This window comes from Corvus brachyrhynchos, unplaced genomic scaffold, assembly GCF_000691975.1.
Source record: "Corvus brachyrhynchos isolate BGI_N302 unplaced genomic scaffold, ASM69197v1 scaffold10, whole genome shotgun sequence".
NCBI classification, from domain to species: Eukaryota; Metazoa; Chordata; class Aves; order Passeriformes; family Corvidae; genus Corvus; species Corvus brachyrhynchos.
The window spans coordinates 8,056,639-8,080,493 of NW_008236180.1; the positions used below are offsets into that span (position 1 = coordinate 8,056,639).

At 45.3% G+C, this 23,855-nt stretch overlaps 2 protein-coding genes across 3 annotated transcripts in view; one reads left to right on the forward strand and one right to left on the reverse strand.

Moving 5' to 3' along the window:
- Positions 1 to 23,855, reverse strand: part of SPO11 (SPO11, initiator of meiotic double stranded breaks) — a 219,238-nt gene that overhangs the window by 52,125 nt on the left and 143,258 nt on the right. The gene's annotated exons all lie outside the window — the stretch shown is intronic.
- Positions 1 to 23,855, forward strand: part of BMP7 (bone morphogenetic protein 7) — a 43,558-nt gene that overhangs the window by 15,476 nt on the left and 4,227 nt on the right. Inside the window, exons 3-5 of the mRNA XM_008634969.2 lie at positions 8,957 to 9,149; positions 19,173 to 19,321; positions 22,501 to 22,698. Coding sequence (XP_008633191.2) covers positions 8,957 to 9,149; positions 19,173 to 19,321; positions 22,501 to 22,698 — 540 coding nt within the window. The remainder of the gene's footprint in view (positions 1 to 8,956; positions 9,150 to 19,172; positions 19,322 to 22,500; positions 22,699 to 23,855) is intronic.

The following is a 23,855-nucleotide window of genomic DNA, read 5'->3' on the forward strand; positions in this document are numbered from 1 at the left end:
GATTTGAGAGCCTGGTGAGGGAGGCCTGGCAGGAGATTTCCTTATGGTGGATTCCTGGAAGATGAAGGTAGAATTAGAGGGAGTCTGTCAAAAGGAACAACTGCATGAACTCCCATTTATTTCTTTCCCCTGTCACACCCCCAATTCTCCATTCCCTCACACCACTCAAATCCCACAGCAATGCTCAGTGTGTTACAGCAGCTGCAGATGGATTGCAGCTCCATGTGCTGCCGTGTTTCATGTGACAGGGCTGTGAATAAGGTATTCTGGAGAAACACAACTCTTCCCTGCTTATTTAACTTTGCTTTCCCCAGATACACATGCAGACACAGCAAACAGCACCAGGAGTCACACCACCATCGGTCTGTTTACTATTAGGAGAGTTTTGTGTTCGCAGAGCAGTCCCACGTGTAAATTTTTCACAATACCTTTCATCTCGTCTGGCTCTGCTTTCAGCAGAGAAACCACAGCGTAAGCGGGTACCCATCAGGGCACACTCGGGAAGGAAAATGGATTACCTGTGCATAACCTGCCCAGATACTTCATGGATGTTCTTTAAAAAGAAATGGTTTTACCATCCAGCATTCCCTCAAGTGTCTGCAGAGAAATCCCGGCAGAAAATGTCTCCGAATTCAGAAGGCAGCATGCACGATTCTCTCTGTCCTTTCCTTCCCAATGACTGTTTCCCCCTTTGCCATCTACCATACTTAGGAATGTTGACTTAAAAGACTCCTGGGTGACACATGGGTCGAGAGGATGTGGTGACTCACAGCATCCTCTGGTCCCCACACCACATTCCGTGGCGGCACGTGGCTCCCAGGGGAGCAGGTGGCTCCCGAACTGCGCTTCGAAGCCCTGCCTGACGTGGGTACAGCACTGATCCCAGCACTGGAAGAACACCAGGAAGGGAGAAACACCAATTTCTGCTCTGAGCAGCCCTTGCTAGCTGAAGTTTGACTTAGTCAGGAAGAACTTGCTGCTGCTTCGGAGATAATTAAACCCATCTTCCCTCGCCCGGCTGTTTGCACACGCACAATGATACCATTGTTCCGAGTCATGCAACACATATGCTGACATTAAAGTGTTTAATCTTGTAGTACAGTATTCCATTATTTTTTGGACATCTGTACATGATAGAAAGGGTACGTATTAAGGGATTTGTTGACAAAGAAATGGCTAATGCTGATACATGTGTGGACTGAAAGGATCTTTCCAAGTTGTGTTCTGCAGTAGGGAGGCTGCTGCTTCCCAGGCCTGAAGCCTGGCACAGATGTGATATGCACTGCTGCTATTACCACTTTTCAATTTATAACAAGGAGTCAGTGTTTAGAAGAATTTTGGAAGCTCCCTGCTGGGTTTGTGGCTAGGTGGTCTTGCTGGCAACACCACCTCCATGCTGAAAGCTGAAAAAATGAAGTGATGGCTAAAGGGAGAATATTAACTCCAGAGGGGTTTTTTTCCCCTTTCGAAGGAAAAATGCTTACCCCAGATCACTTTGCAGAGTGAGCACTAAAGAATTTCCAGCCTCTGGGGTTGAGGATAGGGGTTTATGGAGCCTGGTTTTCATCTTACTTGAAATTAGTCCGTTAGTTCCGCTCTCCACCCACAGATGGGGCAGGACTTTGCCCTGGCACACAGTGAGTTTACCATGCAAGAAAGTTTATCACCTTCTCCTCCCTCTACCTGGCTGTAAAATGGATCCATGAGCAGGGAGCAGCTGGGTGCAGGGTCCCTTCTGCTGAGCTATGCTCTTCCCTTGCCTTCTGCAAAGGGCACATGGGGACAGGGCATCAGGACAGGGCTTGGGCAGATGAGCCCAGAACCCCCCAAATATCTGGGGGTGCTGAGCCTGTGGCTCAAGGACAGGCTGTGTTTTTAGAAGTGGCAGGATGGCAGCAATCCCTGGTGATGGGGTGCATTAATGAGTTATGGGAAAACCACAGGCTATTTTTCTAGTAAACTTATCTCACAGACCAAAATCTAGCTGTATTTGTTTTTCCTTATGTATCTCCAAAAACCTGCAATAGCTTCTAGATGACTTGGAGAGCTGCAACTATTCCATGTAAAAGGTCCTCCAAATACTGTTTTTACCACTCTTAAAAAAAAAAAAACCTGTGTCTTTTTTCATGTGTTTATTACTTTTTTAGGATTCCCCAAGTGCTTTGGCTGACAAAGTCTTAATGAATAAAATTACTGTCATGTAACAGCTATAAAAATCCACTCCCTCATTGGAATGGGACATGCAAGTTTGAAGATGCTGAGGAAAGTAAGAATCATATAATCATAGAATACTTCAAGTAAAATAGGAATACATAGGAAAAATATTTGTGATATATTTTTTCCCATCACACACCCCAGGACATTTGCTCTACTCCATTTATAGAACTCCCAATTTATATTCAACTATTTCTTCGAATATTTCTGTAACTGCTGCTTTAGCTGCCTAATGTCAGCATGTAAATCATGAAGCCGAGAGAATGAAACAAATGAAGACCAATCACAGAACTTCACATTCCTAAATTCTTGCCATTATAAATTTCCTGCCACTGCCCCTGTAACTCTTGCTGTCGAGCACACTGAGGAGGGAAACATGTGCCTTCGCAGACTGTGGCCTGGCATGACATTATTGCAATAATCTTTATTATAGTCCCCCTTTTCCTCAGAAAAATATAAGGACTGACCTTGCATTTCTTGCTCAATCAGGCATCCTGCTGAGCCCAGTAGGCTCTTTCAGCTGCAGAGACCGCTGGATCCTTCGCCTAATTGGTTTCCTCCTTCTTGAACCTCAGCAACATAAGGAGAAAAGGCCTATATTTCATAAGTGCCATGGTTTTATCCACCAATTTAGAGACAAAGAAGCGCAATTTATAGAGGGAACATTTAATGCCTGTTAATTAGGATCCCATCAAGAGGTCTAGCATTTGACATCCCGAAAATTTACAGCGCAGTTTCACAACCACCACAAGCCCCGAGCCCAAGGGGTGGCCCTGGCCTCCCTCCCGCCGTGCTGGGAGGTCCCTGGTCCTCCTGCCACTGCTGCTCTCGGGCACTGTGGGGAGCTGGGAGAGGACAGGATCCACCCAAAAGCTCATCTGGGGAAGGGAAAATTTTTTTGCGCTTGAATACACTTCCCAAGGGAAACAAGAGGGTGAGGCAGGAGATAGGAGAGGAGCTTCCCTTTAAAAGCAGTAAGAGACACAGGCTGGAAGGGCTGGTGGGGCCCAGGTGGAGCTGGTCCCAGGGCAGCTGATTTCTGGGAATCTTGGGCTCTGCACTGAAATGATGCAACAGAGTTTCTGAAGTTTTGGCTTCGATCTCGGGGGGTGGCGATGGAGGGAAATAAAGGTAAATTTTCTTGGAAAATTCGAAGAAGATTTTGCACTGCTGGGTGCAAATGTGTAAGTCAGAGTTTAGTTTGCTCTTTCATGGAAACACTGAGGCTGAGGTCAATCCACAGGGTCTCAGCACAAGCCTGGCAGCCCTCAGCCACCTCTGAAGAAACAGTGCCCACTTTCTGTAGCTCTGCAGCTGTCGGAGGGAAAGCAGATAAAGGCTTTCCTACTCTCTAAACTCACCACACAGGTAGACTCTGAAAATCTGTTAGATTTTAATGCCAGAGTGTGGCAGATTTTTTTTGGCATCCAAATCTCTGAGGGGTTTCTCAGGCAATTGCTGACGGCTCAGCAGCAGCCTGGCTGAGAAGCTAAGGGAGGGGGTGTTGTCTTTTGGAATCTATTTTCCTTTGACTTATCTTTCAGTCTCAGGAATTCAGGACCTTTAATCTATTTGAGATTAAAGTCCTTTACAAATCCCTTCTGGCCTTTTTTGGGAGTGAAGAAGTTACAGACACCCTACTGCACATTCCTTCTGGTGCCTTTTCCCATTGTAAATGAGAAACAAGTAGCTCTAATTGTTGTAAGCACTACAATAAATGAGACAACTGCTCTCAAAGTGCCTCATAAAAACAATTAACATATTATCAGGTGAAAGCGTTAACAAGAAAATTTAAGTTTTTACTTGTTTATATATTCAAAATATATTCTTAAGTGCATCACCCAAATGTGCCAAGGAGGAAGAGGTATGGAATTACCAAAGCTTTCCCAGTCTGGCAACCTGAGAACAGAGTCTATTCATCTGATGTTGACTTTCATTCTGCAAAAGAGTTTTTTGCATCTTCAGAAAACCAGAGCATAAAAATACCTAAGCACGTAGACTGGCCTCCCATGAAATCCATTGAAATTAGTGAAAATATTTCTATTGACTTCCCTGGAGTTTAGATTAGCTCTTTAATATTTCGGCAATAATTACTTTTTAACACTGTCATTCTTGGGAAAAAAAAAATCTTGCTGTGATTCCCTGGTCCTTTGCTCAGCACATGGGGCTGGTGCTCGACACCGTGCTGCTGTGCTGGGTTCCAGGGCTGAGCTGGGAAGGGTCGGGAGAAGTAACAACACTGCAAGCTATGCCTCAACATAATCCTCACTGTCACATGGCAGGCCTTGCCTACCAGCAATCCCTGAGACAAACCCAGAGGTCCAACCAGTGCTTGCAGAACTAGCTCAGGTTGGCTTTGCACTTGCCAGCAGTGATTTACAAAGGAGCTGAAGACAGTTGGGGCACTTGTTTCTAATCTCAACATACTTTGCTGTGAAAGTGACCAAACGTGGGATCCGTTTAAGTTTCCCAGCTTTATGCTGATTTGTCATTTGCTTTGGAAGTTTGGGCACAGGGGGTGATAAATCAGGGCCACAGGGTTTTCTGTCCAACATTATTTTTTGGCACTGGCTTCATCTCTGTTGCTCCAGGTTCTAAATATCAACAGCTACACTTTTTTATCCCTGTATCCTAATGTTTTTAAATGCTGTATCTTCAGCACATGTCAGAACAAGCACCCAGTATTTGTTGACATTTTATCTCTAGCTTTCCCATATTTTTGCATCTGATACCTGGCTACTTCACACCTGAGCACATGTATCCATCCTGTTTTCTTTTAACCATCCCTGTCGTTGCACAACCATGTCCTGCCCCCTCTTGCATCACCATCAGGCCACAACAGAGGCTTGGAGAGACAAAGGACTTCAGAGAGCTGGGAGCCCTCTCTGTATCAGATAGAGCAGCACTCAGATCCTGCACAGATAGGCAAGGCCAGACTTTCAAAGGTGCTGATCTGACTTGCATATTTGCGACAGGTGTGGCCAAGTTACTGATAACCACCAGCCTGAGATATTCCTTGTTTTGGCTGCATCACCTTAATTGTCCCCCAGGATTTTTGGTGTCTTGCTTGTTTTCTCATGCATCTGATGTCCTCCTCCATCCCACAGCTCTCAACTCCCATTGTCTCCACCTTTCCCTTCCCAAAGGACTGTGCCAGAGGGAGTGTCTGATGATCCTCATCCACCATAGCTCCAGCTGACTGCCCCACTCCCCATGCCAAGAGTTATTTTACACCAGCAAATTTTGAACCCTGTGTTAAATTAGGGCAGAATTTGTCTGCAGTGGTTGTGACTCCAAAATGCAATACTGCTTCTAAGAGTGAGGAGAGCCTCATGTTTACACATGCATCACCTGTGAGTGACTTTGGATTGTTTTTTAAGGAGAGGAAATCCACTGTTTTCCCACAGTTAAGGCACACAGTCTGTTTCATAGCAGAATTATATTTCAAGGGTGTTCTTCCTTTTCCTATTTTACAACCTTTGATTGCACGTCCAGAGCTTTGGCTTCCTCTCCAAGCAGCTGCCTTGCCAAGGCATTTGAATTGTGAGCTGGAATTTCCAATGTTTGAAATTAGCATCTGGGCTAAAACCATTCACCAAAGCCTTTGGGTAGCAGATTTGTGAGAATTCTGGGCCTGGGATGAAGATGAGTTGAAGTTCTGTGGGCAGAAGGGCTATGAAGCATATCCAGCAAATAGTCAAAATGCTTGATGTCTTTTAAGGGAGCATTTAACACTGATTTAACATTAATGGCTGACAAACAGCTGAGACTTAGTCCTTCAGGAATGACCAAAAGGTTTTTGTGTCATTGTGTCAATACGGATCGTGGATTTTATAAATCTAATGGAGGAACTGCAGTCACATTCAAAGAGCTGCAGCAATTCTCCTGACTGTTTCAGTGAACATGTAAAATACCACTGTTCCCCTCTGCCTTTTTTTTTTAGCACTCCCCCCACTCTCCCCCTTCCAACTCCTCAGGTAATTAGCTGGAAATGACCCAGTTGCAGCATTGTCAAAGGTCTAACACCCATCAAACCCAGGAAACTCAGGCTCCTTGAATGCTCCCCTGCTTACCCTGTGCTGTTGTGCTTAAGGTATTCCAGGGGTCTACAAAAAGTGCTTGATCAGATATACTGTACCATATGTTCCCACATACCAACACACAGCAGCATGACTTAGGGATAGGATTTCAGCCTTCATAATGAAGAGTCTTACTTTTATGAGTTCGAGTCAGACCCTTAACGTTATTTTAACATAGATTTTGGTGTTTAATTATGTAATAAGATTTACTGCAGTCATCTAACAGATGTTGATTCAGGGTCAGTGTTTCTCATAAATTAGTTCTGAAAGGATTTGTTACTTCTGGGTCAGCAGATAGGTCCAGAGTGCAAAGAAAAAGGGGAAAAACAATAAACACTGAGTTGAAGGGTTTCTTGGGATTCTTTCTTCAGTTACATATCCACATATTTTCATGATCTTAATGACTATAGCCACAGGAATGTTTGCTTTAACACTAAAGATGGCTCAGGCCAAAACCCTATATCCAAACATCTGCAAAGCATGGGAAAGTTCAAACTTTGGGGCTCTTTATTTTATGACCCTGGCTGTTAATTTTTCATACTAACACGACACATTTTTTCTAGGGCTCAGCAGTGGGAATTGCTGTGAACTTTAGCAGCACCCCAAAAAGTTTCATCTTCATGTGCTTGTTGTCAGACCTTGTGCATAAAGTGCAGCTAAAGGCCAGTGTTGGTTGATGCAGTTGTCATCACACACATACTGAAAAACTGCACCCACCTTCCTCTGGAAATTCAGCCTTCCAGTGTCTTTGGAAGCAAATCATGTTTGTACATCCTACTGCTAACAGCTGCAACTAAAACCACACAGTTTTATACTCATTCTTCTACAGTTGTGGTTAAAGGAGTGATTCCATATTAAAGTATTTTTTCATTCCCTTTTAATTTAGGTGCAGACAAATTCCTTTAAAACTGAAATCATGCTCTTTATATCTTATTCTATTAGGAGTACTTTGGAGGAAAGGGATTGAGGCACATTTAATAGTGTTGCTAGCACGTCCAGGGCAGTTGTAGCCTGCCAAGTCTTCTACAAGCATGGGTGAATACTCACAATATTCCCCCACATCAGGGTATGAGACACTGAATGTTGTCCCTGAGATGTTTTAGCAGAGGTGCAACAGAGACTGCTCAACCTATAAAACCATTTGCTGAACTTAATCACCTTTGTCTTGGAAAGTTTGGAGGTTTCATACCTAAAAACTCCTTTAAGATGAATCCCAGCTGTGAGTAAGAGCTCTGAAGCATCTCCCTGAGCAGCAATCACACAGTGGCAAACTGGACTCCTCACAGAAGGGATGTGAGAGAGGAGGAAGAGTCCATGGCCAACGGCTGAGCCTCGGCCAGCAAAGCAGCGCTGAACCTGCTCCGTGCTTGGACACAGCCCCACTCCCAGAGCCTCCCCACGCTCTGTCCCTGCCACAGGGACACCCTGGCCAGCACTGATCTGCAGTTGTACCATGCAGCACTGTAAATTTAAACAGCACTTTCCAGACTCAGGCTTGAAACTCCTCTTTTTCAGGAGTAATTCCCTCTAAGTCAATGGATTTACACAATGGATTTGCTGCTGCCAGAAGAAAATCAGGCCTGTAGAAAGACACACATTCTTTGCCAAGGAAATCTCAGAGCTAACTACTTGAATTGTGCAGTCAAGCTGCAGGGAGGTCAAGTGGACAGACGACAGGGCTGGGACATATAGGAAGTTCCTGGTTCAAACCTCAGCTCTTAAAATGTCATGCATTGTGACCTTGGGCGAGTCAGTTCATCCCCTTATTACCTCCGTTTCCCCCTTTTCCTTTGTCTGACTTGTCTGTTTAATTTGGAATTTGTTCCAAGAAGGGTGCCTTGCCTCATGTGTCGGGCTGGGGCAGTGACACCTCACCTCCCCTTTGCTGGAGGACTGGCTTGAAGTCTTTGTTTCCTCCCAACAGCAACCCCCTGCTTCCGTACCCACGAGCAGGGCTACACGAGACCATCAGCTGTCCATCAGGGGACAGGCAGACCTGTCACCCCGTGGGATAACACACATCCCAACACTGGCCTGGGAGGATCTGGCACTTGTTATTTCACAGTCAGGGCTGGGAGGTAGAAGAAGGTCCTCAATTTGAGCAGTTTCTTCACAGCCCTGATCACTAAAGATCCTTTAAAATGAAAGCTTTGACCCTACAGAGCGGAGCTGTGGGCTTGTGATGAGTTCAGCTGGCACCAAATGTGGGACACTGGCATGAAGAGCCTCAAGGGCTGGAATTTGTGTCTATAGCGTGTGGATATGTGTGTGATTGTCAGAAGCAGAGCCAGGCCAAGAACCAGCACTCCTGAAAAGCCCCATCTGTTTGTCTCAGCTCCTTCCCACAGCAGCTCGGTCGTTATCGGTGGCAAATGTCCAGAGTCACTTGTCACGCACAAAGCTGCCAAAAATCCTTGAAACACAATGGCCCCCTGTACCAGCCGACCATAAAACAGTTCCAAAGGGAGCCTGATAAACACATATATGCCTATAATAGCCCAGATATGGGCAGGTATTTCCTATGTGCTTTAATGAACTGAGCAGCCCGTGAGATGCTGCAATCAGATATTCCTGCCCTTTTCTGTTGTGGCAACTGCGAGCGTGTTTGATGGCGAGGGGAAGGGGAACAAAGCAGGTGGCTAATGGGCTGTTTTCTGTTTCAGTGGAGCATGACAGAGAGTTTCACCATCAGCGCTGCCACTACCGAGAGTTCAGGTTTGATCTCTCCCGAATCCCGGAGGGGGAGGCGGTGACGGCGGCAGAGTTCAGGATTTACAAGGATTACATCCGCGAGCGCTTCGACAACGAAACCTTCCAGATCAGCATCTACCAGGTCCTGCAGGAGCACCCGGGAAGGTGAGCGACCCACAGAGGGACCCTGGTGAAAGCACAAGCACAGTTTGTTCCTCCAGGGAGTCACATCCAGTGCTTTTAGAAGTCTTGGTGCCATCAGCAGGAGCGTCTGGGTTTGATATCAGGGCTGTGCAGGGGATCCCAGCCAATGCTGCTGCAGCAGCCACACAGCTCCTGTGTGTGGTGACACGGGGACAGGTGCCCTGTGAGCCTCCCCGTGCCCCAGGGAGCACCCCCGGCACTCCTGCTCTGGCCTCTGGGAGCACTCAGTGGCTTGGCTGCGTGCTAGTGCAGGAAAACTATCATAAACCAGGAATATTTCAAGATTTCTGGAACTATTCCCCCCTTCCTCCTGCCTCCGATGGATCCTGAGGTGGCAAACCCAAATGCTTCCTTTGGAACTGTAGCTTAATTACTAGCCCTTATTATCATAGGCATCCGAGCTCCCTAATTAACAAAGACAGACAACACCATGCTTTTTATATTGACTGATTGTGTTGCATGTGCAAAACTACAAGATGAGCTATTAAATCCCTTCCAAGCAATTATTAATGTATGCCAAGCTCCCTGACAAATCCTCCAGGGAACTTGAATAAGAACATATGTTCAATTTTCTCATCTGGTTTTAGTTCCAATTAATCAGCAGTCCCAAACCACTTATCAAAGGCACTTAGTTTCACTTGCACATACTTCTTTCACGTACAAGTCCTACCAAAAGTGAGATTGCATTTATTTATGCGAAAAGTATTTACAGTCACATTCTAGTCAGAAGTTACTCTTTAGGACTACTAAATATGGGCTAATAATACTACAGTTCTAATTTAGGTTTATGAAAAGAGAAACACTAGGGATTTAAAAAGTGAAAAGTCCAAAAGGGTAAGAAAAAAAAATATAATCAGGACTCTGGCTTTATAGTTTTATAAGAGCTTATAAAAATGCAAAAAAATTGAAATATGTCAGGAAACCTTGTCAACTTTTTTTAATGGTGAGGATTTCTACTGGTTTTGCTGGATGGTAAAAATGTTTAACCACTGGTGTGTTTTCTTCCACATCTGAAATTCTGATTTTATAGCTTAAAACTTGCAGTTCTCCTGGCATTCCTAATGATGCAATTATTTGCAGTGTTTGGGGACTGTGTTAAAATTAATCTATTTTTATCAAACAGTAATAGTTCGAACTATGCATTTTAACCAGGTCTTCTTTAAATGGCAAGGCAACAAGCCAGAACTGTGCACAGGACCCCTTACATATCCTGCTTGCCATAAACATTTCAGTTTATTCTCTTGTTCCAGAGGCAGCAGCCTCCCTTTGATGTATTTCTTGAATAGATTGTTTAGGTAGAAGCCTGCAGGGATGACTTTCCACTCTTGGGAAGAGCAGAAACTGTAGATGTGTTGGCAGAGGAAGAGGCACCAAGCTGTGTGCCAGGGCACTGGGGAATTGCCAGAAACCTGGAGTAAATGACCTTCCTCATCAGGTGCCAGGGAAGTTCTCCCTCAGGTCCTGATGAGTGAGGTGCCCACTAGGAATCTTACTGACAGAGTCAGAATGAGATCTGATATCTTAATTTTACACTGGTGCATCCACAGGTTTGTTACAACTTTGTTTAGAGAGCGTGGCAAGGTGCTACTGGAGAGAGTTCTGTGTGGAGCAGCAAAAGCTTCTGCAAACTGTCTCCTCCACTAATTCCTATTCTTAAAGGAAAAAAAAATGTATGCAAAGGGCAGGCATATACATGAACCACTGTCTGGAAGAGGTGAGGAATCTTGCTAATTATACAGATGTTCCAGCCACAAGATTAGGTGCAATTTTACTGCATCATATTCACCACAGGAACACTATTTTTAATGAGTGTTCATGCATATCCTCCTTTTGCATACATTTTGGCACAGACTATGGCGAGTTTTGAACAGTTTGTCCTGAAAAAATATTACTGTTGGTTTGGATTGACCCAAGGTAAAAATATTGTCACTAACATTTGTAAAAATATTTGCTCTTTTTCTGCATTTTTCCACTGACATTTTCCACCCGGCTCTGTCACAGCCCAGTCATCCAAGTCAGTGTGTCATTGGGCAAGTGGAGAAAGAAAACAAACTCTCTCCAGTGTTGATCAAAAACCACCCGTTCACTTTGATGCTTCCTTGGCTGTTTGTCTCATCCTGAGCCACTGGAAAGTCAGCCCCATCTGACGTTGTTAGCAACAAGAGCAAAACAAAGCCAAACCCTCCCCCCCACGCAGGCAGGGAAACCTCTGCTGCCTTTGGGTTTCCTTCTCCCAGGGCTCTTCTGCTGACACAAGAGCACTGCGGGAATTGCCTTTGGAGGCCTGAAACACGAGGGATTCTCCAGGCTGGTGCTGCTCCTGTGCAGTGCCTGAGGTGCAGCAGCTCCTGCCAGGCTCCCGGGGCAGCTCAGCATCATCTCCCGCACAGCAGAGAGCAGGACAACGTCCAGAGCCCCAGAACAGCACAGGGCAAGCTGGAAAGCCCAGGCTGAGGGTGACTGGGGAGATTTTCCTCTGTGAGGAGGCCAGGGGATATGCTGAAGGCAGGATTTGCAGTTAAACCACAGATGAGCCTCCAGTTTGGAGGGGGTGATGGTGCCCTGGGTTCACATGAACCAGAGGTATGAGCAGTTCAGCAGTTAATGACTTCACGAGTTCAGACAGGTTGGAGGTATCTAACCTCCAACATCTCTTGTGTGCACTTCATTCTCAGTGAAAAATACAGGCTTAGGTGTTTCCAGAGCAACAGCTGCACCCCCACAGACTCTTCCTGAAATCCTGCCCCTCAACAGCACAAATGTTTGCAGGGTAGAAGCTCTCCCCCATCCACCTGCTCAACCTAACAATCCTGGCAGTAAAAATGGGAGCCCAGCCCTGTCCTTTGCAGCAGAGGAGATGCCACTTGGACTTTAACCACTAGAAATTATATCTCTGTCAGACTGAAGATATTGTTACAGGTCTTTGTAGGAAATCAGGCTAAATGATCAAATATCCTGACTTACCATTGCAAGGCAAGCTCTTCAAACTGGCAACATCTCCTTGATGAAAAGGCATGCACAGCATTCTTTAGGCACAGGGCATCAGTTATTCACTTTAGGCAAACAAGTACATTCATGAACAAAAATGTCCCAAATATCATAAACATGAAAACAGTTGACGTTTTAACTGGTATAACATGTCTAAAAGCTTTCAAGTGCATAGCTCAAAGTCCAGTGACTCATGTCCAACTTCTGTTTGGGCTTCGTGGCTCGCTCACCCGAGAGCATGGGAAGGTGTTTTACAGAGCCAGTGAGTGGCTTGAGAAGGGTGAGAGCAGCAGGGCATCCAGTCCCTGTTTGTGGTGATGAACCCTTCTCAGTGGAGGCTGAAGGTGGCCTTTGGGGAGCCAGGTGCTGCTCAAGTCTCCTCCCTCCTGGAAAAAGGAGGGAGAGCAAAGCAGATCCCAGTGCTCAGTCAGGGCACCACCCTCAGTTTATTAACCTGAAGCTGCAGAAAAAATGCAGACTGTAGAGCTGCCCTAAACCTCAGAGCTGGATCCTGCTTTTCTGTCTGCACCTTTCGACGCTGAAATACCTCATCCCAGAGTTGCATCTCCTATTTCGTTGGATCCAGCACTTGCACTGCAGAGTGAATCCCAATCCCTTTGAAGTCAATGGGAGTTTTGTTACTGGAGAGAATAAAACCAGGTACTTGACCAGCCTTTGGTAATTGAAATGTAGTTGTTACACGTTCACTTTGTGGCCATTATGGATTTCACAGGCTTCAAAGGCAGTGATTTGAATGCTCATGTTACCAGCCCTACAGAAAAATCAGATCTTGCAGGATGCATTCCTGGGTCTGACTTGCAGCTGGAACGCTTTAGCTTGAGCTTCAAACTACACCACTGCTGCACCAGATCAAACCTGAGCCCCTCTCCAGACCCCTTTCTGCTGTTCATTGGAGTCTGGTTCCATGTTGTGCGTTGAAACATGTAATTCTAGTACCTAAGAAAGGCTAAGGCCCACCCAACCCATAAAGCAGATGTGCCTTCTTTTTGGAGCTTTTTTAAGTACCAGTGTGATTGTTCTGGGGATGGTGCAGCACAGCACTTTGACTTAATGATGTGCCCCAGCACTATGACAGTATCTGCAAATACTGACAATTATTTTGATTATAGTTTTTTGATGACTTATCTGCAAGTCAGTTGATAACTACATTCATCTCTCAGCAAGTAGCAAGGGAACTTCAGCCTGGAAATCCTGCAGCTCTCCAAGAACAGAGCTGTATCTGGTTTTCTCCTTCAGACCATTCCTAAAAGCCACTGCAAAACCTCTGACAAATCTTGAACTTAGCAAGGCACAACCCTTCACAGGCACTTGAGGAGCTGCAGGAGGCATTTTGCACACCCCAGTGGGTCCTTACTGGGGTAAGTGATGGGCTAATGAACAGCCCTTCAGTGCTGAACAGAAGCAGCTGTATAGAAAGTGTCAGAGACGTGTGTATAACCTCATTTCTCTCAGCACTGTTTGTACAAGAGGCTTCATGTTTAGGAAACATGTTGCATCTCACTAACAAACTCCCATTGCCACTTTTAATCAGCCTTTGAGACCTAGATCTTATCCTTCTCCAACACTGTAGGAAAGGCAGCATGGCTACTAGAAGCACTAGAAGAATCTGCTGAAATTTTAAAGTGAATTTAATTTTTCCCTAGATTCAACAGAATTTACACAGATCTGTCTCACTACCAGCACACCCAGTTTTCAGACCAGTCCTTGGAAAACACCTCCACCAAAATGTATTCCTGCTCTGGACATCCATTCACCTGGCAGAGCCCCTGGGCTATGTTTGGTTGGTGGCTCCTGCCCGGGGCCATGGGGAGGGCTTTTGTCAGTGGGGAGGGCTTTTATCAGTGGGGAGAGCTTTTGTCAGTGGGGAGGGAGAGGGATCCCAGGCACAGGGAAGGGAAGGTGTGGGAGGAGGGCTGCATCAGGTCTGTGTAAAGAGGGTGTTGCAAACGTGCCAGGGAGAGGCCCAGGGAGATCCTGGGGCCCTCTCAAAGTAGGAAAGTCTGAAAAATATTTTCCTAAGCTTGTCTTTGGACAGCTGCAGCTGACTTTAAGCAATGACACCAAGCAAACTGGAATCTGGATATGGGCAGGTTTTTAATCCAAACAGATGTCTTCTAACCCCACATCTCCTCTCACCCTCCCAGGATGCACTTTTTGCCTTCTCCTCCCTCCACCTGCTCAAACCTGGACGTGAATAACCCCCTTCCCTCCATGCCAGCTCTGTCCTTGGGCTGCCTGCTGGAAAACTTGCACGGTGCCTGTGACCCAAACAGCCGCTCTAGGGTTAGAATATGAGTCAGGAGGAGAGGATTGTGCTCCTGGCTTAGATGCTGTGGTTTACATGCTGAATCAATGAGAATTCAACATATCCATGCCTCAAGTGTTTCCTACTTTAAAACAGAAGCAGGAGGGTTAACCCACACTTGTAAAGCCATTCAAAGGCTGTTGCAAGGTGTAACTGTATGGTTACTGATAGGCTGGTAATTCCTGCAGGTAGCAGGGAGGGGTCAGGGCAGCACAAGAGCCAGGTGGGCTCTTTGGGCTGGGGGATTACCTGATGCAGGCAGGGGACAGCAGCGCTGCTGCCAGGACAGGGCCAGGAGAGCCGGGGCTCTGGGGCTGCTCCCAGCACAGGGTGCTTGCTGGTCACAGAAATCGCCTTGTCTTGCAGTGCAATGGAAATTGCCAGGAGTCACCTTCACTGCTGCTGCCTGTCCTTTTTCCCTATTTTTATCCCACTTGGAAGTGCTCATTAGTGTTTACTACCGCTTGTCAACCAGCAGCTTGAAATAACAGGGCTGACGAGGGGGATGGGGACAGTGAGTGAAGAAAACAGACATAAAAGTGGGGACAGTTTGGCAAGAGGACTGTCCTAAAATAGTGTAGACCTTACAACATTATAGTCTATAAATGCAGAGTTTCATCTCCTGTTCTCTTGCTAATGAAATAGAGAGATATGATAGAATTTCTAGCTCTCATGTTTTCACTGAATCTTTCTCTCTCTTGTCCATGTTCTCCTTGTGCCCCAGCTCACCAAGGCAGGCAATTAGGGCAGGTGCTGCACTTCTCATTTTTGCATATGTTTCTAGTGTTTATGGCTTCAAACCAAACTGCATCCTAGAGACTGAAAAAGTTCCCCAGCAAAAGGCAAAGAAGCCATACATACTATTTTCACGAAGCTTCATGGTTGTTAATCCTTTCTCTTATTTTAGAATTGCTGTGTCGCAACATGGTAACTCCTTTACAATTTCCTTTCAGGATACTCTTCCCTGCCTTTTCTGTACTTGTGTTCTCTTATTTCTGTGCTCATCCCCACAGTCCTCACTTCTTCCAGCCCTTTTCTCTTTCACTAAACATTTGCGATCCCTTTCCTTACCGCCATCAGCCCTTTGGCAGCTCAGCCCTTCCACCTCCATAGCTCCAGCTGCTTCCCAGACACGATCTCACATGCATCCTGCCCAGCCACCCTCACGCTGCAGTTCTTGTTACTCACCCCTGAGCCCAGAAAACAAGTTCACTGAGGAAGTCTCACAGACCACACAGCAGTTATATGACCTGTACACAAATTTTTGGGAGTTCTTTCTAACGGGAGGTGACTCTCCTGTCTGGCATCCAGGGCCAGACACTACCAAAGACATTAGCAGGCAAATGTCAACCTCCTGTCGTCATCTCAGGCTCCACTGCGAGCCTGATACTTGAGAAAACCGAGCAGAAAGCCCCAAATTTTATCATTGCTAAAAGCTCTGACACTCCCGCTGATGTCAGTTCTTTGAACGCTGAGCCATTTTGATGTGGTCTCGACAAAACATACTTGTGGTCTGGATCCAGACTTCGTAATTTATGTAACTCTAATCTAGACATTAACATTTCCATGTCCCAGCTTAACTTTTTGTAAAAGGAGGATCATGTGCCTTTCCTATCTCTTGCTCTGGTAAAAGGCTCAGTACAGTTTCTTGCATGAACTGAAGTCCTGAAATGAAGGGGCTGAATGCAGGGCCAAGGAACCAAAAGGGTTTTTTGCGTCCTCGTTGCAGTGCCATCATTCACATTGCTCCAAGAACACCCTCTGTGAGTACAGAGTTGGTAGGTGAGGCACAAGAGTGAGATGTGCACTAGAAACCTTTTCTCTTTGTGCTCAGATCTTTATCTCACAGCTGAAACCCAAACCAGCCACTTTAGTTAGACTAAACCAGCACTATCTTCTGTGACAAGTCATTAGATGGGAGCCCTCAGAGCAAATGTTGTTTAAGTCTTAGCAGAATAACATTTCTTTGCTGTGTTTACTATGTCTTGTCCAACAAGGATATCTCAAGGGCTGGCTGTCTATTAGCTGGTGATTTAGTGCTGTTTGCCCTGTCTTTGGAGAGCAGGACATTCTACTTAAAGGAGGTTGTTCTTTTTGAAAAGAACAAGAGGTTTCTTTTCACTGGAACAGGAGCCACAATCTCAGGAGCCTCTGCTTGCAACACCAGTGAGGTTTTGCATCCCCTCCCTGGCCACTGCTGGTGGGCCAGGGCGGAAAATGCTAATCCAGGAGCGCTTGGACTCCTCCAAAGAGCATCTGACATGGGGCTTTTTTGGGGTCCAAATGTTCCAAGTGTGTGTGGGAAGGACATTTCCCTTTAGTGGGTCCCTTTGATCTCTCTCACTTCGGGCTTCCCCTCCAGGCCTATTGTTTGCACATTGCTGTAACTACAGGAAAACAAACGCATTATACAATTTCCCAGACTGACTCACCCTGGTACTTGATGCCTCATGTTGTCTGGTTACCCCGATTGCATCATGTCAGCATGGGAAGCTTAAAGGCTGGCTTTTCTGAGTAATAATACTGCAGTTGAGCAGTAGCTAAAACCAAAAAAAATTACTATTATTGCTACTATCATCAACCTGCAAACTACAAGGGGGGAAAAGCCAAGCAAGCCAAATCCCTGTTAACTAAACCTTGTGTGAATCATGAGTTCCAGTCAGGGGCCATGCTTAAATAATGTAGTACGTGAGAATGAAAACCCTTTACTCCTGGAAACTTGGCCTCAGCCACTGGAACAGGCCAATCCATGCAACTCCCTCATCCCTGGCTCCTCTGGGATGTGTTTGGTTCAGTGTGCTGTAAACAGGGAAGGGTGGGAGGTGTCCTGCGCTGTGGGAACAGGGCCATTGCTTCTGGGTGGGGATGAAACCCCAGGAAATTTGTCCCCTGGTTAGAGTTCAAGCATCTTGCATTCCTGTAACTAATGTGAGAGGGGTTATCCGTCCTCTTTAACTTCAGCTTTCCTGGGAGCACTCGGCAAAGCTGACTGAGCTCCCAGCACCTGCATTGAGCCTCTGCACTGCTGCACCACAGCCCCTTCCTGAGCCACCCACTTTGGCTTCCAAACAGCCACTGAAACACTCCCACAGGATCCCCTCTGCCTCAGCAAGGAAGTGGTGCAGCAAGTCCTGATGTAGGGCTTCTTCCGCAAACCAGAACTTTGCTGAAAAGCAAGCACTGCTTGCACCCTGAGCAGCACCAGCTGCGTATTCAGCCATGGGGTATCCAAAGCTATCCTGCTTTAGGGAGGAAACACAGAATCCTCCTCTTGCACACCCTGGGATGTGTGCTCACGCGCTCTGGAGGAACTCATTTCACAAATTTAATTTCATGTAAGGCAGCAGATTCAGAGGTGGGTGCTGACATCCCTCAGCTCACGGAGGAAAGCCATCATCTCTTACACACAAAGGTTGAAAGGGAAGCTAAATAGTAAAAGCATTGCAAAAACCCTTCCTGTTCTGTGTGGGACAAAAGCTTCTAATTTCTTGGTATCTCACAGAGAAAAGAATCATTCAAAGCTGTGAGTCAAAAGCCTTTGTGCCAACAGCTCTCCTCAGATTCAGTTCCGATCACTTGATGTTTCGTTCCAACAAGAGGCACTGTGTAAGCTAAGCTAAATATATATATTTGCACTGACAAATCCATAGTGACAAAGTTCATAAGACCTTCTTTAAAGCTTTGAGGATGTGATTAAAGGGTTTTTCAAGGATAGTTCTTCATTCAGAAGGATATAATTACAGTTGAACAAGTTATCATGTTTGTTCACTGTAGGTACAAAAGCAGCTCTTACAGGACTTGTCCAGACACTTCCACCATGTGTCTTTGTTCTTCTTTTAAAGTAATTTTTTATAAAAGAACTGCAACAGTATAAATTTTTTTAAATCTGAGTTTTATCTCCTTCTTTTCTGATAAGAGAAGATTCCTTCCTCTACAGAACCTGTGTTTTCTCAAAATTTAATTCTTCAGAAATTTGCCAGGAAACATCTTGTAAATCTGAAATAATTTCACCTTTTTCAAAAGGATAGAATCCTCTCTATTTAGGATCTTTTTCATTTTCTGATATTATTTCTTCAGCTCGAGTAACCCAGCAGCAGCCTTTAAAAAAAAAAAACCCAAGGAATGAATTGGAAAAAGATTGTGACCCACAATAGTGCAGACCATGGCTGTGCAGAGGGTGATTGCCTCAATCAGTTACCTGTAACCTCAGATGAGCAAATTAAAAAAAACCTATTACATATGTTAATATATGCACACCAGTGTTCCAGCTGGCTTGCACCAACGCTACAATTACGTATAAAAGTCAGGAAATTATGTATGGAAAGGCTAATGAGCACCACTGTCTGCCCAATTACCAGGTTTGCATATGCAAACAGTAATTCTGCAGATCTGTGCCTGGCAATCGTTTTTTGAAGGTGCATCAGGAGCTCAAGGTTAACTGTAACAGCAAAGTAACCCCAAACCACCTCAACTCTGCTTCAACCCATCCTCCTTTTTGTGAAGAGAAGAGAAGCTTCATCTGGGGGTGAGTAGAGGGGAGCACACACCAGCCCAGCTCCACCCGTCGCTGAAAGCCCAACCCCGTGCGCTGCCTAAAGGATGCCTATGGGTGCCTGTGGAGACTCCAGTGGAAATCCTGGCTAATTGGGAATTCTGCTTCTTTGTTTCAGGGATTCAGATTTGTTCCTGCTCGACTCCAGAACGATCTGGGCTGCAGAGGAAGGGTGGCTGGTGTTCGACATAACCGCGACCAGTAATCACTGGGTGGTGAATCCCCAGCACAACCTGGGCCTGCAGCTCTCCGTGGAAGGGATTGATGGTGAGTGTCACACACCAGCAGCAACCAGGGAGTCTCTGTTTCAGGTACATGAGTCTCAGCCAGGGGAAACCCTAAGCATTCAGCGCTCTTTCCTTCAAACAGAATTTCTTAAGCACATTTTTCCTGGTTTTGCCTAAGAAAACAGCCCATAGACATATAGGATGTTAAGGATGTACTCAGATGCTGTAGCAGGCTGGTGAGCTGCCTGCAGTCATTCCAGTATTAGCTGAGCACACATCCCCATCAATTAGTGTATACACTGCTGGCTAATCTGCAGATAATACAATCCAGTCAAGAAAAGAAGAATAAACTTTGCTGTGTGCAAAAAGGCACAGCTGAGTGATGTAGGGGGCTGCTGTCCATTGGCACAGAAGTCCTTTCCAATTCAGAAAACAGTCAGGAACCACTTGAACTTCCTTTGTGTCAGTAAAAATGGTTGATAAAGTCATACCTGGTCTGGACTCTACAGTCTGCAGTGTATGGTACAAACCTGTGAGGTTTGGGAATGGGTGGGAAGAGCTGGCTCTGAAACATGTCCAGAAAGGAATCAGGCAGGGAGTTTTTCTAATCAGACCTTAGCTAAAAAGTCATGCTGCTTTGTCTCAAAATTAGGACTCGCAATGCTCACTTGGAGATTTGTGCAAATATCCTGGATTTTCTGGGGGTTCCCAGGACCTGGGACCATCTAGAACTGCCTGACTGCCCCACAGGAGTAGTTTAAGCAAAAACCACCTCAAAACTACTATAAATATTCTGAATGTAGTTATCTAAGGATATGCTTTCATTCTCCAGATATGCATCTGTGATATCACTTGCTCTTGGTTTTCATGCAACACTTGCAGATTTCCAGTAAGCAGCATTTTGCATAAAGACTCTGCAAAGAGGTTTTAGAACAGGCAACCTAGAGAGTCATTTACATGAAAAGGTGATTTAACTCATGTGAGACTGCACAGAGAGGTGCACAGGGTTTGTTTTAACCTGCCCTTTCTGAAGGATCAGTGAATGCAGAAACCCAAACACAGATGCAAGGAAGCAGCTTCACCGTGGAAGTTACTAGTGCCCACCCCAAAACCAGACACCTTTTGCCATCTTTGGACAAAGATTCAAATTCAACCTGATTTACAAGTTAATCTTAACTCTTAAAGGACAGCCAAGACTAGTTTAACCCCTTTTCTTACACTCGTCCTTGTTTTTAGTTTCCAGTTTGCCTCCTAAATGAAACACCTGGGAGCACAGGATTTGTGTCCCTGATCATGGCACATTTGTTCAATTGTGGTTCAAATACAAAAACACCATTGAGACCCAGCCCAGAGTCCACAGAAAAGTGCTAGCTGGAAGTAGGCTGAGTATCTCTGAGCACTATGGATTCTACAGTCTCACACTCATACTCTTCTGCTGATGAAGCCTTATTTCTCTGTCCTCCCCCAGCCTCACCTCGTGATTTTACAGCAAGAGTCAATCTTGGTTTTGAGCATAAGTAGGAAAAGGAAGCTGATTTATAAATGTGTTACAGATTTCAGTGCAGGCTTTTCAGGATCCTACAAGCAGGGAAGTGCTGCAGCCTTGTACGCACTTAGGGTCATCCTTTCTGCTCTGCTGCAGCAATTAGAGATGGACCCTTGCAAACACAACCAGACCTATCACAGACAGAGCTTTCAAAGATATAAACAAACTCAGCTAGACTTCTCAGGACTGCATAAAGAAACCATATTCCTAACTTGAGTCAAATAACAGATGAGAATGCACTTATCACTGGGAATTTCTGATTTCACCCCTTTGCAAAGTAACTTGCTGCTTTCTCCAAATGGATTAACAAAATACGTTGATCAGCCTGTCATTAAAAGTTAGAAAAGCCAACTGCAGTGTTTAAAAAGTAAATACAGAGATACAGGGGCTGATTGTCTGCTTGTCTTCTGTAACCAATTTCCCTGGCAGCAGACAGTTGCACTCACATTTTTCCACCATACACATGAATTTTTCATTTTATTTTGAATGGCAAAGACATGTCCTTCCTTGCTCCCCAAGTTTCATTTTGGATTTAGACCAACTGTGTGCACTAACAGCTGCTTTTACACTTGAACTTCATATGAAAATCATGTGCTGTAAGCACAGCAGGATTTTGATGCAGCGTTGTATGCTTGGGCAATCCTCAAGGCTTTAGGTGAAGTAAAAAACCAAAATAAATCAACCCCCAACCCTCCTTTGTATTTGCTGTTACATAATCTGTAATCATAAAGCAAATACAGTCTACTTTTAAAAAGTCATACAAAATAAGTGAACTGAGAGCCCCTTGCCCTGCTCTTCCTGGCCAGGCTGCCTGGCAGGGCTTCTCCAAGAAAGTGTCAGCTCTCCTTTGCACATTTGATTTGTGGGTGACAAGGTGCAGCTCTGTCCTTAGCAAAAGGATCACAAAGCTGTTAACATAACTTGGACCTAGCAGCAGCACTCAGTAGCTTGGGACAGTATAATCCTGGATATCACCTCTGCATCTCACAGCAGCACCCAGACATCCCTTGACAGCAACAGGGAGAAACATTAAATTTCCCACTGCCTTGCTTTTTTTGTAAATAATTGATTTAATTCTACAGACAAACCAACTAATTGTCTTTTAGCAAAAATCAAATAATTCTAAAGCCCAAGATGAAGGACATACGGATGATAATCAAGGTTTTGTATAAAGTTATCAGGTATGGTGGTGGCAAGAAGCAGCAATAAGCAAAATGTCTCTAAACATTTGTTTCTCTCAGCTGAAGTATATCTGGAACTCTGTCAGCATTTCATACAAGGCATTTTTATTCTAAGCTAATAACCTTCCAGTGGGAATTTAATGTTCCTATGGGCTGAGTTTTATGGTTCCTTTTATAGGATCACTTCAAATTATAGGTTGGTGAACTTAAAGAAACCCCTCTAAAGAATGCAGGAAAAGTTAATGCTGAGCGGATTTGGGTAAAATAATTATATGTAGGACTATTTTACGTGACTTTTACACACAGATATGAAATGAATTTAGCTGCGGTGAGCTGCTCTTGTCAGAGGCAGCTTTACCCATTAAGTCCAGGTCCCTGTGAGTCGATGCCATGCTCAGGAGTGACCCTCCCCAGGCAGCAGCTCTGCCCTGTGTTCTCCTGGCTGCTGGCAGAGCTGCTGCAGGCTCTCTCATCAGCCTGTTGTGTTCCCAGGACAGAGCATCAACCCCAAGCTGGTGGGGCTCATCGGCAGGCACGGCCCGCAGAACAAGCAGCCCTTCACCGTCGCCTTCTTCAAAGCCACCGAGGTGCATCTGCGCAGCATCCGCTCCACGGGGGGGAAGCAGAGGAGCCAGAACCGATCCAAAACACCAAAGAACCAGGAAGCTTTCCGGGTGTCCAACATCGCAGGTACAGCACAGGCTCCATGTTTCTGGGTGTGGGATGACATGGGAACTGCTTCTCCTACATTATCTCTTTGCTGTCACTTTGGTCCACCACCCGCTTGGGATTATTCCAAAATGCCAAGAAAAAGAATGTTTCTCAGAAGCAAAGTGAAATTGAGGGATTTCTTAATCAAAATTTTAAAAAAAACCCAAGCACCTAACCAGAAAAACTTCTTTTCTCTCATATGAAATAAATTCTCTTTTTGAAATGGAAGATCGTTACATTACAGCAATGAGCAAGTGATCAGGGGATCTGAATCCAAATGCTGTCCATTTTCAGGGCTTGTGATTTTAAGTTTAGCCCCTAAATAGTGTAGTAGTCCCAAAATTCTTGCACAGAAGAAGAAAACCCATTCATTCTCAGGATAACCACGGCTATTCTGAGGGGAGCTGTGCTTCCTAATTTGGAAGAAAACTCCATCAGGCATTTGAAATAGAAATGTGGCTTAATTATGTGATACCTCAGAGTAATGGGCCCTTGGTGATGGTCCCAGCATCAGGGCTGGCTCTGCTGAGGCAGCAGCAAATTCCAGCTGCTTCTGGGAGTGTCTCACTGAGTGGAAGGGGAGGTTGTGAGAGGCAGAAGAAGAAAAACAGAGCTTCCAGTCATATTTCTATAGAATCATTAAGGTTGGAAAAGACCTCCAAGATCATCAAGTCCAACATTTGACCAATTCCCACCTTTTCAACCAGCCCAGAGCACTGAGTGCCATGACCAGTTGTTTCTGAAACACTTATAGGGATGGGGACTCCACCACATCCCTGGCAGCCCCTTCCAATGCCTGACCACCCTTTCACTGAAGAAATTCTTCCTGAGCCATTCCTCTACTTGGGTCTTCAGCTCAGGCTACATGGCCAGGATAGACACAACATCAAAACTGCACTGATTCTCCTTTTGTGTGTAGGCAGTAATAAAACAGATCTGCATGTTGCTATTAGGAGGTCAGAGGAAGTCCAGGGGAAAAAAAACAAAGATGAAAATACTACTTTCCCAGACCTTTTTCGGTTTTGCACAAAAAAGCCAGAAGTGCATTTCATCAATGAACCCAGCCACTGTTATATGACCAAAACAGCTAAAAAACCCGCTGTAAGTGCACCAGATGAGCAGTGGTGCCTCGCTCC